We start from the raw sequence: 12,815 nt of genomic DNA, 5'->3' as shown, positions 1-12,815 counted from the left end.
TAGCTTAGCATCACCCTACCAGAACAAAACTCCTAGCAAAACTAAGACGCTGATGTTTGAACCTACAAAGAGCTTTGCTTAGGCACATGGATTTCTTTGTTTCGGGTTCATACATGGTAGAGGTCTGTAGGAAAGAAATTAAGAGACATTGTCAAATTGTTACGAAGAAACTTGTTGGGCTCCTTCATAGTGCTCCAAGAAGGTTAATTGGGCAGAGTTGGAAACTGAGTATATCTGTCAGCTTGCTTTATTTCCTTCATATATGTTGGTTAGCTTTGTATAACCAGTCTGAAAAAAACCATTGAACTTGTCACTCTTTTGTTCTGTCATTTGTCTTAATAAAAACTTATGGGCAAAGTAGAAGCTCACCCTTTGGACTAGAAACACACCCTAACAGCACACTTGAGCTTAAGTCAGACTGTAAGGTTCAGTAGACACTGGCTTCAGATTTCCCTAGCTTTTTGGTTCTGTTTTATTTTGTGGTTGATTTAAGCAGAGCTATGAAAGATGCTGTCTTGCTCCAGTCTTTCAAGCTGCTTTCCATAGGCATATGAGCTAGGCTTTCCCGTGACTTTTTACTGTTGATTGGCATAACAGTCTCTTGTTGTCTGCAGTGAGCTACTAATGAACCAACAAGGGATTAGGAGGGAAAGTCTGGCGAACATCCACATGCTGCATCGGCTGAACTGGAGGAACTCTTCTGTCACTCTCTTATTTTGAGGCTGTAGATAAGTTTCCTAATCATATTTATGATAAAGTTACTTAATACAATGTTCACAGCTAAAGTCTGCAGGAAGCTTGACAGTTTTCCAATAATATGCAGCAAAAAATGTAGCAAAACCCAGACTGTATTTCTAATTATTAATGTTATTTCTAATTATTAATGATATATCTTCTCCCTTTGCTATCTGGATGAAAATTTTACCACGTTGTGTCATAAAATTCTCACTCTGTCCATAGCTATGTGTTCAGAATGTCAGCATCCACATGCTGTGTATCACAGAAACTTTGTAGCACAGAGAGAACAGATGTAGTAATATTTCAGAATATTAAGAGGCTGTATTGGAGCCAGTAACATTTCTTATGAATAAAGTCTAATTTATGAATAAGTAAAGCTAGCATTATTCTTGAGTGGGTTAACAGCTCAATATTCTCTAAAAGTCAGCAGTGACTAAGTGTGGCAGTAGTATGTTAGGACTGGCCTTGAAGGTGATGGCAAATATTTTGCATATGATGAAGTGGATTCATTATAAATGTAAAAGGAGGGCTGAGACAGTTGGAGTGGTAAGCTAGAATGATGATCTTTGCAGCAGTATCCTGAGTGGATAAAAAGAGGAGCAAGATTGCACTTGACAAGGACAGAAAAGAGAAGGTCATGATAGTTGAGGAGCAAAACCATGGAAGTCTAAAATAAAACTGTAGTTGTCTGACAGGGAAAAAACATTGACTCTTAGAGCTGTTGCACTGAATGCACTGGATCCACCCTGGATTTGAGAGCATAATGGGAGAAATAAATAAGAGGTGATATCCAGGTTAAAGGGCTGCAGGACTGACACGGCTAGGAAAGTTTCAGTGAAACTACTTGTGCCCCAAACATTAGCTCACCTACTTACACTTTGGCAGACTAACACATTCTCTTGACCAATACTGACTGCATGGAGGTGTGGGTCACATTGTACTAATAGGCCTGATGAGGCATTGTGAGATAAGCTGCTGGACACGTGGTACCACCTGTGGCATCCCACAGTTGTGTGAGGCATTGACATGAACTATTTGAGGCCATGTGTCCGTCAGAGCAAATTAAAGCAAGTATCATAAAACACCATCCCTTGACACATTCTGACTATCTCAAAATTTGAAGTGAAGCTTGCTGCATTAGCTCTTCATTGCTGAAGATGCATAGGAGTTTTACAAATGACAGTTAATAACTCTCGTGAAATACTATGTGACCAGATTTTCTCTGTAGTTTGGAAAATGATCAATATGTTCCCTCAAGTGCAAACACTTGAAAAGTCATTAACTTTCTCAGGAGAGAAATCCTTGCTAATAAATAGGTGGCTCAAACAAATCATGGGAACAGTTGAGCTTAGTCTGTGGAATTACAACAGCCAAGTATTTTTCAGCTTCAGTTTCCATAGAGAGTTTTAAAATATAGTTGTCTGACATTTTTCAGACATTGAACTTTTTTGAAGATTTTTTTCTTTTTAATGATATTTAAGGACCTCCAGTAAAGATGGAGTTATCTGAATGGTGTTTTTCCATGTGATGAGAAAATTCCTGTCTTCTAGTGACATATAGTTCATGGTCACAGTTAATATGATAACTGCATCACTTTCCAGAAATACACACTACCAGATTCAGGGAGCCATATTTTCACTGTATGTATAATTCCATTTTAAGGGCTCCAGAATATCCACGTACTATTCAGAAGACTATTTAAAATAACTGACATATTGACAGATTTTGTGCTGTTTCTGACATTTATAGCAACACAAAACTTCTGAAGAGCAATGTTATGATATTATCCAGATCTTCAGGTATACTTTTCAACTGGGACTATGTTTCAGTTGGCTGGTGAGGATGTTTTACGTCAGAGTCTTTGAAAAGCCTGCTTATGAATATTGTAGTACATTTTCTATTTTAATCAGTTCTGTAAAAGCACAGGATTTATGCATTGCCATCTAAATATATGCCAGGTGTGAAGGGCTAGAACTTCTGCTTCATGACGACATCTTGCCCCCCCCCTTCCACGACCAGAGTCAATTTGGGTGAGATACAACCTCCATGGCAGCCCATAAAATTATTGCTGCCTGCTGACATGGGGCTGGAATGCCTGTTTAGGGAGTTATCACGCATATCAGTAGTATGGCCTTTTGGGTGGGACTGGGAAGTAGTCTTCTTCTGACATGACTTAAGCATCATCATGTCTGAACTGTGGCAACTCCTTCAGTTGTGACAAGTGAAAAACATTGGACCCAGTTCAGGATGCAAACTGAAATAAAAGTTGTGAAAAGGTAGAAATAAGGCACTGTGAGGTCAGATTGCTGTATTCTTTGTTTTTTTACCAGTGCTTAATCTGGGAAAGATCCTACCAAAGTCAAGCCACGTTGGCTCAGTGCCTAGAGGAAAGTTGCAAGGTGTGGGCCATTATAAGATTTAACATTTATAATGGCTGAATGCATCATAGCATTTTGTATCTTTTCTTTGGATCATTAAATATTTACTAAGAAAGACGGTTACATTAAAACTAAAAGAGAAAAGTTTCTATCTTTTTGCTGGTTTTGCTCAGTGATTCGATGAGCTAGAAGATTTACTAGGTTTTATATTAAAAAAATATATTAATGTTTTATTTTATTCTCTTAATTTCTTATGCTAGTAGTAAATTTAAGAGAGAGAAAAAGGGAGACTAAAGTGTAATAACAGTTAGCTGCTGAGATAATAAAGTATTTGCACTTATGATACATCAAGATTTTCTGGCCCATTTTCTCCTTTAGAAAGAAAGAGTGGTTTACACCCTTTTAAGATTAAAAAATATAAATGTCTTTTAAATAGTTACACAGAATAAATATTGTAATGATTTTATTGGATGTTGGAATATTTATTCAAAGCTGTTCTTATTAAAGATAGGAGAAATATTATTTATCTTTGTAATAAGTTGCAGGACCATCACTTGTAAAGCAACAATTAGATTGCTCTAGCTTTACAGCATGATTTTTACCCTCATCATACGCATGCTTAAAAATATTATTTAGGTTGTTCTCAGTCAAAAATCAAGAAATTGTAGCTTCTAGTAGAGGTTCTGTTCTCAGATTTTATGACATGGGATTCCCACTGGTGCTATTCCATTTCAGCTTTCTCTTGCTGTACATAGACGTCCTGTTTGCACCCAGCTCTGCCAGTTAGCTCTCCCACTAACCACCCCCCTGCCAATGATTGCCTTCCCCAAAATCCGTTAGTGCAGCAGTACATGTGTGCATCCTGGTTTGCTTTATGGAAAGTCATCAATGTTAGCTCAGATCACTAATCTGAACTTTTTAAACAAATCCAACTGATTTTGACTTATGCAGGCCAGGCTCCCATAAACTATTTCACTAGGTGGTAAGGAATATCAGAGGATAGTAATCATCCTCATGGATGCCATGATGAAAACCTGAGAGTGGCTTAATGGCATCCAGATGAATATGAACGCATAAGAAAAGGAAGTGTAAGGAAGAAGTATAACCATTGCTGGGACTCCATCTGTAGACCCACTCATCAATTTTCAGTCTAAATTGATTTGGTCTTTTTTTAACATTAACATTTCATGATATATAGCATTGAGCAATAGCAGTAAGATTAATGGTATCAAGGATCTTAGTCATAGGAATGTAAATAGAGTCAGTGTATTGTGGTTTAGAGCTCCATCACAGGATGGGAAGTGACCATTTATATATGTCCCTAGCTCAAAATATAACCAGTGACTTCAGTTTAATATATTTACTCTCACGATAAAAACTAAGAACCTGCAAAATGCTTTGATGAAAAGGAGACAGCATCTATAACACTTTTTAGGCTGAAACCTTTTATCTGCAGTTACACATAAGAAAAACACAGCTACGTGCTGTTGTGTATAAAACACCTATATGGCATGGTAATTTATGCATTAATATCTTTCCTCCCATTCCTATTTCCTGCCTTCCTACTTGTAGACCTTTTCCAAGTTTAATTCCACAATATATTAAGGCTTGGGTAGTTAGACAAGAGAGAAAATAGTGTTTCAGTATTTGCGAGTATGTTAGCTACATTCTTCCTGTCATGTTTTGATAAAACTGTATAGGTAAATGAAGATAACTTTTTTTTTTCTTAATGGAAGGCAAAGAAGAAACCCACAGGCCACTTCACTGGTTTTGGCAAGGTACTTGGGGAGAGAAATATTTATGTTATGCAGTTTGTAACCCTACCTGTCAATAGAGTCAACTCCATTTTTAAGCAGGTAGGAGTGTGAGGATCAGAGAGAGGTTTGTGCTATTTTGCGTTCCTACAGAAGAAATATCTTTTGTAAGGTTTTATAAAGTTTTGCTAAAGAGTGATCACCTAATGAGGGAAGGTATATTTAAGTACATATTAGATTACCTGTATGTATATCAAAAGGAGGGGGAAAAAAAAAAAAAAAACAACTCTCATGGCTGTTTCACAGCACTTGAGAAACCCGAGTTTAGTCACAGCTTTCTTGCAAAGTCCTTGCCTTCCCTGGAGATGATTATTCTTACTGTGCTTTGGCATCCATCTGTAAACCTGGAGTAATACTAATTCCTTCCTTTCTTCTGTACCTCCCTGCTGTGCCTTGGAAAAAGGGTCAGGATTAGCCACAGGTGCAGTAGATCTACACCTCTGGGAAAAACTGTTTACTTTGCCCGTACTTGAGGAGGCAGATCACAGACAGTGGATTCCCACGTGCTTATTTGTCTAGTCACTGCCAGCCGTGGGGTCCAGGTTTGGGGGGGCAATGACAGCCGCCTTCTTCGCAGCACCGCCACCACAAGCTCTGCTTTCCCGCTTTCTGCTGTCGGCTCTGAGTAGGTGCGACTGTCACAAAAGTAGTAAATATTGGGTCTTTTAAAAAAGCTTTTTCATGTTAACATTTTCAGCAGACAAATATTAATGAAAGGTATTAATGAAAATGAATATGCCAGTTCAGGTGGCAATGTTGCATGTACCCAAACACAACTTCTATCAACCTTTTGCGTAAAGGCATACAGATTGCAGAGGTTATGTTGCTGCGGCTGATAAATTAGCCCATTTTAGTCCCACATCGAAAGAGAGCTGGACCTACTGTCCTTAAAGCCATTGATAAGATGGCTTAGAGGAGAAAGATATTTAGCCTTGTTTGGAACAAAGATTAAATGAGAGAAAGAAGAAGAATGTAAGAAGAAAGTCTGCAGCAAACAAAGGCCTTTAAAGATACCCAAGGAAAAGCAGCCTGCAGAAATGAAACAAATACAGTATTTAGGATGGAGTGTTAAACCTTAGGTTTTCTGACAGAAAGTCTAAGCAGCTTCAGGGAGTCCAACCCTGAGCAAAAAAGCACAGAATAGCGACATGTGAACATTACGCTGTATGGATTTATTTATCCACTGTAGAAAAAAGGGTACCTATATTGTATCTGTTAGCCCCTTTACTCCCACTTCATTCTACTGTTTTCAATAATGGTAACACCCATCATAATGCAAGTATACCTGGGGGATTTAGAAGTTGCTGCCAGTTCTCACATGATGCAATGATTTTTTTTTAATCTTATCCAAGGAAAGAAAGAAAACCGAGCCCTTGGTAGTAATTGATTCCAACTATGTGGAGGACAGTACTCTGCCAGACAGGATTAAATTTATTGCAATTGTTCCCCTGCTCATTTTTGCTGCAATAGAGGCGCTGTTTTTCTAATGTAAATTCCTTCTTAGATACTAAATTATTAAGGGATTTAAAGAGCAAATCCTTAGCCACGAACAGCGTTGTGCGCTGCATGTGACAATGCCAGAGTTGCAAACTGTTGTAGATAGGCCGGTGTTACTGGTGTAAGATACCAGTCTGGTCCTGTGGTTAGTATTCACGTCCTTCACCGCGAGCGTTTTCCACGGAAAATACTTTGTTTATGAAATATTACAGGAGTGAGAAGCTCTCAAAACTAACGAGCTTGCTTCTCCTTCTCCTTCTCAATCTGTTCTTTTCGATTGTTCTTTTCCCAATAAGCCCGCGTACCGAATAAGAACTTGAGACGGCCCGGTTGGGTTTTTGTTTCAATTCCAAAAGAAGGATTCTGAGCGCGCCGCGGTGTATAAAGTGCCGCGAAGCACGCGCCACACGCAACGGTCTGTATCCCGCAGTACCGAGGCCGCTTTTTTGCCGGGAGAAACGAACCGAGAAGTTGGCGAGTCACACCCTGGCAAACCCCTGACGGCCGGCCCGGTTGCGGAGAGCCAGGGCGAGGCGCGGCGAGGGGCGACTCCCGCCGCGGCTCCCCTGTGAGCACACCTTCCTCCCCCCGGGCACCGGTTTCACCCCGGATCCTCCTCCGGCCGCTGACCAGCCCACGTCCCCCCACGTCCCGTCCCGTCCCGTGTCCCCCCCCCCCCGCGCTGTGGCGGCCGGGCCCGTGTGCTGTCCCTCGGTGCCCGCGGGGCGCGTGCCGGTCCCCGCGTTTCCCCGGCAACGGGCTCCCCGCACCGACGCTGCCTCCCGGGGAGCGGGAGCGGCTCGCGCCCAGCCGTGCCGCCGCCGCCGCCGGCGCGGCCCTTTTGCCGGGGCCGGTTCCCGGGTCACCTCGGGGCGGGGGGCGGGGGGCCCCTCGCTGTCCGCATGGCTGCCTGGCTGCGGCGGAGCCCCGGGTAGTGGCGGCAGGCCGGAGTCGATCCGCCTGCCGCTGCCGGCCTCCGCTCGGGTAGACGGGATGGACGTATTCCCCGCCGCTCCCCTCCCGCTCGCCCCCTTCCCTCGCAGGAGCCTTCTGCGCCTAGTTTAATGGCTTTGCAAAGAGCGCTTTCCTCGGTGGCGGTGGTCAGACCATGACCTAACTCATCATGAACTTGGAAGGGCTGGAAATGATAGCGGTTTTGATCGTGATTGTGCTTTTCGTTAAAGTGTTGGAACAGTTTGGGCTGATTGAAGCAGGTTTAGAAGGTAAGGGAGTGCTTTTCAGTGGCTTGTCGTTTTTCTGATCCGGTTACTCTCTCGCAGCGAGGCGGGGGACACCTGTGAACTGGCTGTGAGACGCTACCCGAGTCGCCTCCAGAGCGGTGTGCGCGTCGGTGGGTGGCTGTTGTTGACGTTAAAGTTGCGGTGATTTTCTTTCGCAGGAAAAACAAACGTATCCTGAATACTGCACGCGTAAACTTAGATGTTAAGCAGAGATAAATGCCTTAAAGTCTGAATCTCTTACTCCTGTTTTAAATCTGTGAATTTAAAGTAGTAGGGGTCAAAGCAGGTTTCAGGACGTTAACGTGCAAATACAGTTGCAGTGCCTTAAAATTGTCTTGTAATCTGTTCAAAATTGTTTTGTAGTCTATGCATGTTAACATCATCTCTACTGGGTTTGTTATAATACCAAGATACATATTTTTATCCAGTTTAAAAACCTGTTGAATGTTTAATTTACTGTGAAGATTTTAAAATGTGCTCGAGGAAGAAGAACCACAATACTCGGATTCAAAATAAGCAACTTTAACATTCACTTAGGGCAATCAAGTGCAAGTTTTATTGCTCGATGCTTTGTTTATCTTAGATCATCTCCTTTCTTCTTAACAATGTTGCTTCTGTATAAAGCAGTAAAAGTGAAAAATAAGAAGCTTACTTTATTTAAAATGTGCTTTTTGTATGTAAAAGTTAGTGGAATATAGATTGTTTTTACCTTATTTCTAAAAGCGCTGTTATTCTTGCCATATGAGGAGTTAGTCTAAAAAAACACTGATTGCAGCATGGTTGATGTAATGATGTAGTGATATTTATTGCATCCCAGGGTTTTATTAGGGTTCAGACTGAAACAGTCTGTTTCTCAAACATTGAAGAAATATTGTATTCTCAAATCTTCCTGTAAGCTAGCATTTGAATACAGTGTATAAACTTATGCCTGTGAAAAGGGGAACTTTGTTGACTGAGAGATTGTGGTTTCCTGTGTTAACGAGTAAGAATATAAGCAAAATTTGCTCCTATGAAAAGGTCTAAAGTAATCCTGTTTATGTAACCCTTTCAAGAAACGCAGTCTTCTGTTCAAGTGATTTTAAATAAGGAAGTTCACTCAGCTGTTTCTCTGTCTGTTGCTGTCTTGTGTAGACTTGCTAGTATTGATTACAGAATCTGAAAACCCCGCAGGGACTCATAAAAATGTGTTATCGAGTGCATTTTTGTAAAGAATTTATGTATCCATTAGAGTGCATTATATTGATTTTAAATGACAACGGAGAGATTCCCTTCAGAGCTATGAACTTCTGCTTTTCTTTTTCTTTTGTGTTCAGTTGTAAATAGAAATGTCAATCAACTTGAGAAACGTTATGATAAAAGTTATCTCCGGCATTAGAGGCTGCAGAGATTGGGGAAAAAAAAAGCCATATTTACTTCTTAGGTTGGTTGGCAGGTTGGTGTGTGCTCTGTCGAGTCCGATTGCCGCGTCTGGTCAGGTTCCCTGGCAAAATTTAGCACTTTGTACTTGTTTTTATGGCTGGGGAAGCTGATAATGGGAAGACAGTTAGAAATATAGTGAAGCTGCCTGTAAGTGGTTGTAAGATTTCTGTAAGAAATAAGTTTCTCGTGCAGCTGCCTGTTTTGTCTGCCTCACTGGTGAAAAAACGGGGAGTCTGCATGTGCACGGAGTCTTGAAGTTTCTTCTTACCTAGTGCAGGACAGGTTTCCAGCATGCCAGCTAGATGAAACCACAGGAAGACATATATGCCCCATTCCTCTGTGGTGTTCAACTGATGTGAATGAGATAAAAGGCACGTTACGTGGGAATCAAGTAATAGATACAAACAATGATGTATGAAAATGGGGCTTAGCTAAATTGCACAGATTTATGAATTTGTTTCCTCATAGTTCAGGAACAGTGCAGCCTTATTCCCCATTTTTTTCTTAAACTTGAGAATTAAAGATCTGAACTGATGACAGACAATACAAAAAAAGATTTATACACTTCTACTAGGGAGTTGAAGAAATTGTCATGATTTTAATAAGCATCAAGGCTATTCATTTTCCCCCATGAATGAAAAGTACACGCATTATAAAATTGTGCAAATGTTAGAGATGTTTTTAGGTAGAATGTTAAGAAAAAATGAATTTTAGAAGTGTACTCAGACTCTCCCTGTGCTTTTCCAAAAATCAGTGAAGAAGTCAGTTGCAGTTTTCTGAAAATGTTGTTCGTTACAAGGACATTTGCAGTTTTCTGGTTTTGGATAGGTTATATCCTTTCTTTTTTCTTTTTTTTTCCTCAAAGGTTAATATGTCCCAATGAAATCTTTTTGCGTGTTTCATACAAATGAATAGGTTATGGCATATAAAACACATCCTGCATCTATGAGGAAGTCATCCACAGAGTCAGTAATAATCTGTAACACAGTCCACCCAACACAGGACAATAAATCTGAACTCTCTAAATCATACTGAAGCTTTGGTAGAGATCTAGGTTTCAGAATTAGTCCCTGTCATGGTAACAAAAGCTTGAAGCTAAAGTATCTTCCTTCCTACACTGGGTTGTCATGATTCTGAACTTTGTGAACCATTTCCACATTAATTCGGAAGAATCGGGTGCATTTTATGTAAATCAATAGCAAAATCTCATTTTCCTCTTTTCAGTGTCATAATAACTATCATAAGTGTAAGTAAAATTCTGCTTTCTTCAGACTCTTCAATACAAATTATCTGTATAATAATAATAGTATGCAATTACTTTCAGTATCGATGAAAATAATAAAATATTTTCAGAATTAAAATTGTATATACTTGCTTATACTTATTTTATGATGTACTGCACTCACTTAGATAAAAGTATGCTTTCTGTGGTTTTGCCCAGTTGCCTTCAACTGCTGAGTGATTCTGTTGTTGTTGTAGGAGAAGTATTTTCAAATAGATGTTTTTAATATTGTATGACAGCTCTTGAAGTGATAAGTAGCAGCATAGATTTATACACTTTTGTAGGTTGTGGGTTGCAGAGACTTTATCTCTAGGTTAAATATTATTTTATGATGTATTGCACTCACTTAGATCACAGTATGCTTTCTGTGGTTTTGCCTAGTTGCCTTTAACTGCTGAGTGGGTTTACTGTTGTTATAAAAGTATTTTCAAATAGAGGTTTTTAATACTGTATGACAGCTCCTGAAGTGATAAGTAGCAGAACAGATTTATTCACTCTCATGGGTTGTGGATTGCACAGACTTTGTCTCTAGGTTAAATATTTAACTCTTCGTAAATTGGGTTATATCCTCTTAAATAAACTTTACTGATTTTTTTAAAACGGTAATATGTAAGGTGTAAGGAGTAGTGTATTGATACCTAATCAGGAAAGCTTGTTCCTAGATATATCTAGATATAAATTTAAAATCAATCATATTTCTTCTTGTATGGCAAGTTTTTCCAAAAGTCATTCACAATTGAAATGAGATACAAGAACTGAGCGCGTTGAATGTAAGTATGTTAGCATCTTAAGATTATGCAATATTCAGGATATCAGTTTATATGATTTCAGTATACTTCTAGTACTTTTCTGAAAAGATTGTGATTGATTTTCCAAAGCTAAATCACTTATTAATCCAACAGCAAAATAAACTCCTCTTCATCAGTGCAAGCATTGAAACCTACACCATTAGGGATAAGGTTCAGAGAAGAATTGTGAAGGTTGTGAGTGATCAAAAAGATTTACATAAGAATACCCTGTTTTTTAGGAAATACTCTTACAGCAGTTAGTACCACTAGCAGGAAGAAAAAAGAAGGCATAGAAGTAATCATATATGTTACTGTGAAATGTGGATTCCATGTTTCTATGTTATTGATATCGTATCTAATCTCCTTGTTTAGGAGCCCTGAGAGTAGCAGTAGTAGAACTTTACATCTAAAATTGTAATAATTGAGTTAAATTACTGGAACACTTGATTCCTCTAAAATGTCAAAGCAGCTTCTAATCCCATTTTAATAATTCTGGCTATTGACAACTTTCCATTCATAAGCTAGAAAACAGAGCAAAACCACAGGCACATAGGGAGTTGCTTGTGATGTTTACAACCTTTTTTGAGAAGGACTGGATATGATTGAAAACGCAGTGGAAGTTACTTGTGGTTGCTCTGAAATGAGCAGCCACTGAAGCTGTTTTGTCATCCAGGCTACGATCTGCTGGGAATTTCTGCATTTCCACAGTGATGTCCCTCTTCACAGTGGTGTTTGTGTATGGAAACAGAGGAATATTCATTTCAGAGGATTCATAATCACTAGCACTTCATACTAGATATAGCTTGTAATAAACATAGGGGCTTTTCTGCAATTTTTCTTTTCTTAAGATCAGTCTTGATGTCAAAGAGAGTTATGCACAGAATTATGAAGTACGAAAGCAATCATGGACCCATATGTGAAATGATTAGCCAGAGCTGACAGTGTGCAAAAGAAAAAGAGATGATAGAAATTTTAATATTAGCAATTTCAGGCATTCCTTAGAAGTAATTTGTTCAATTATGTCTTCATATATAACAAGATAAATTGAATTAAAACAGCTGTTTAAACAACTACTCGTATTCAGGCGAGTGAGCAGTAGATAGAAATCTTTAACACAGAACTCCAGTGAAGTTTTCCTTGATTAAATATTTCTGCTCTAACAGCACTAGCAAGTCATTTGTAGGCAGCAGCATGTTATTGTAGTTGATTTGAAGCTGTGCGCATGTGAGCACCTGACCAGGTTGTGCATCCTGCATGACTGGTCGGCAAGCCACTACTGGGCAGAATAAATAAGAGGAAAACTCTTCCCCTTCTGTTTTTTTTCATCCTAGAAGCCTCAAGTTCTGTATACAGTTTTAAAAAACAGAAATAGGTAGGTAAGAAAGGAAACTTGCTAGCCAAGGGAATTTGTAATAGGTGCCTTCAGCCCTTAGTTGCCTGCTTTAAGCAGTCTTGACATCTCTGAATCATCTTCTGAAGGCTGGTCCATTGTTGCTGAAAAACCTTCTCGTGTTCCCAGGTCAGTGTCTGCTGAAGAGCTTCTTTTCTCAAGACTAATTGTCACTCCTGATGATAATCTGCTTGTCTAGTGCTTTACATCCACAGAGATCAAAGTGGTAAATACTGTAATTGCAAATGAAGAGATGTCAAAGAAATAG

At 39.5% G+C, this 12,815-nt stretch overlaps 1 protein-coding gene across 8 annotated transcripts in view; it reads left to right on the top strand.

Moving 5' to 3' along the window:
- Positions 1-12,815, top strand: part of KCNIP4 (potassium voltage-gated channel interacting protein 4) — a 472,256-nt gene that overhangs the window by 225,131 nt on the left and 234,310 nt on the right. The window contains exon 1 of one of the 8 annotated variants that reach the window (XM_030011650.2): positions 7,259-7,650. The exons of 6 other annotated variants lie outside the window; for them this stretch is intronic. In XM_030011650.2, the coding sequence (XP_029867510.1) occupies positions 7,551-7,650 (100 nt within the window). In that variant the 5' untranslated portion in view covers positions 7,259-7,550. Of the gene's footprint in view, positions 1-7,258; positions 7,651-12,815 lie in introns of those variants that run through there. One more of the 8 variants, XM_030011710.2, reaches the window with a different exon arrangement.

This window comes from Aquila chrysaetos, chromosome 1, assembly GCF_900496995.4.
Source record: "Aquila chrysaetos chrysaetos chromosome 1, bAquChr1.4, whole genome shotgun sequence".
NCBI classification, from domain to species: Eukaryota; Metazoa; Chordata; class Aves; order Accipitriformes; family Accipitridae; genus Aquila; species Aquila chrysaetos.
This window is presented reverse-complemented; position numbering and strand designations above follow the sequence as displayed.